Consider the following 1379-nt stretch of genomic DNA (forward strand, 5'->3'; position numbering starts at 1 on the left):
TTGTTGTTGTTTTTTTGCATTTTTTCCAAGAATATTTTAACATTTCTGCCAGAATAACCATGCAATGCAAAAGTTATGTTTGCATGAACCACTATGATATTTCTCAGATTAGRTTGTGTTAAGACAGTCGCAAACCTCTTTGATCTTGGCCCCTCTTGAGTTAGCCATTAGCTCCTCAGTCCAGTCAGAATTAAAATCTTTCTTTAAACTGACCTGAACAGGTAAGATACTAATTMTTCATATCCCTTCCACAGAACMCAACTTCAAATRATTTGAACTTTAACTTCCTGAATGTAAATAGAAACAAACACAGACACACAGAAGCTACTTGTTCAGTTATCGACGCGACAGCTTGCTTTGCTCATTTCATGAGTCTCAGAGGTAAACAATATTCTCCTCTTCTCCCTCTTCTCCATTTTGTCCGTCAAGAGAGAGGTAAGCCTGAGGTGGGAGGAGGGGGGTGAGAGAGGGGGAGGAAGAGTTGTATTCCTTATTAAGACCATGACCTGTGAACTCTGACCTCCAGGAACTGGAAGGTTGTGTGTTGTCCAGCAGGCTGAGGTCTCCTGGATAATGGGGGAAAAAAGACAAAGATTGTGTTTTGGAGGACTGGAAGAAGAGATAAATGTGTTTTTTCTCKGTCGATCTTACTGTTGTTGGTCCTCTGTGTCTCTGAGGCGACCCTGCTGCTGAACGGGTGGAGGGAGTCGGGCGGGAGTCGGGCACCGCTGTGGTTGTTACCGTAGGGAGGCTGCCTGCTGTGCGTCTGACTCAGCAGGGTGTTGAGGCTGTTGTAGAGGCTGGCGCTGAGGCCGGGGTTGGCGGCGTGGCTGGTGCTGCTGGCCGGGCCGTCCAGGTTCTTCCTGTGCGCGGCGAGGGCGTGCTGCTGCTGGTTGTTGTAGTGCGYGGGCTGGTGGAGGTGGTTCTGCTGCAGCGAGGCCAGCAGGGCCGCCTCCTTCCTGAACACTGAACAGTTGGCATCCAGGCTGCCTGAGCGGCTGTGAGTGCACACCTGAGAGAATCAAACAGCAAAAACACAAACGATGAGGAATRTTCAGCAGAAATCACCGTTTTTATTTTTTCTTCTGGATTCTCCGGGTGCTTATTTTTGGGAACTTATATTTTAGCCCATTTTTTTTTCATAATGTCTTCTTCCTTTCATATTCTGGGATATTTGGATTTTATTGTATTTTAACTTAAATAACTAAATAGTTACAGTCAGTGGCGCCTGCAGAAAAAATTTCAGGGGGGGCCATGGGGTAGCTAATGAAAAAACAAGGGGTGGCGCACCAAAACTAAAATCCATAAAAGAAATTTTACAATGCAGTTTTAAAATGACAATTTGAAAGCTATGTTAGTTAGCTATATGTTAGTTTTAA

At 45.2% G+C, this 1379-nt stretch overlaps 1 protein-coding gene across 1 annotated transcript in view; it reads right to left on the reverse strand.

Moving 5' to 3' along the window:
- Positions 1-1379, reverse strand: part of LOC106519912 (rho guanine nucleotide exchange factor 28) — a gene marked incomplete in the record, with an annotated part of 44167 nt that continues 42788 nt past the window's right edge. Inside the window, 2 exon segments of the mRNA XM_014011773.1 lie at positions 1-566; positions 652-1012. Coding sequence (XP_013867227.1) covers positions 376-566; positions 652-1012 — 552 coding nt within the window.

Source organism: Austrofundulus limnaeus, unplaced genomic scaffold (assembly GCF_001266775.1).
Source record: "Austrofundulus limnaeus strain Quisiro unplaced genomic scaffold, Austrofundulus_limnaeus-1.0 Scaffold84, whole genome shotgun sequence".
NCBI classification, from domain to species: Eukaryota; Metazoa; Chordata; class Actinopteri; order Cyprinodontiformes; family Rivulidae; genus Austrofundulus; species Austrofundulus limnaeus.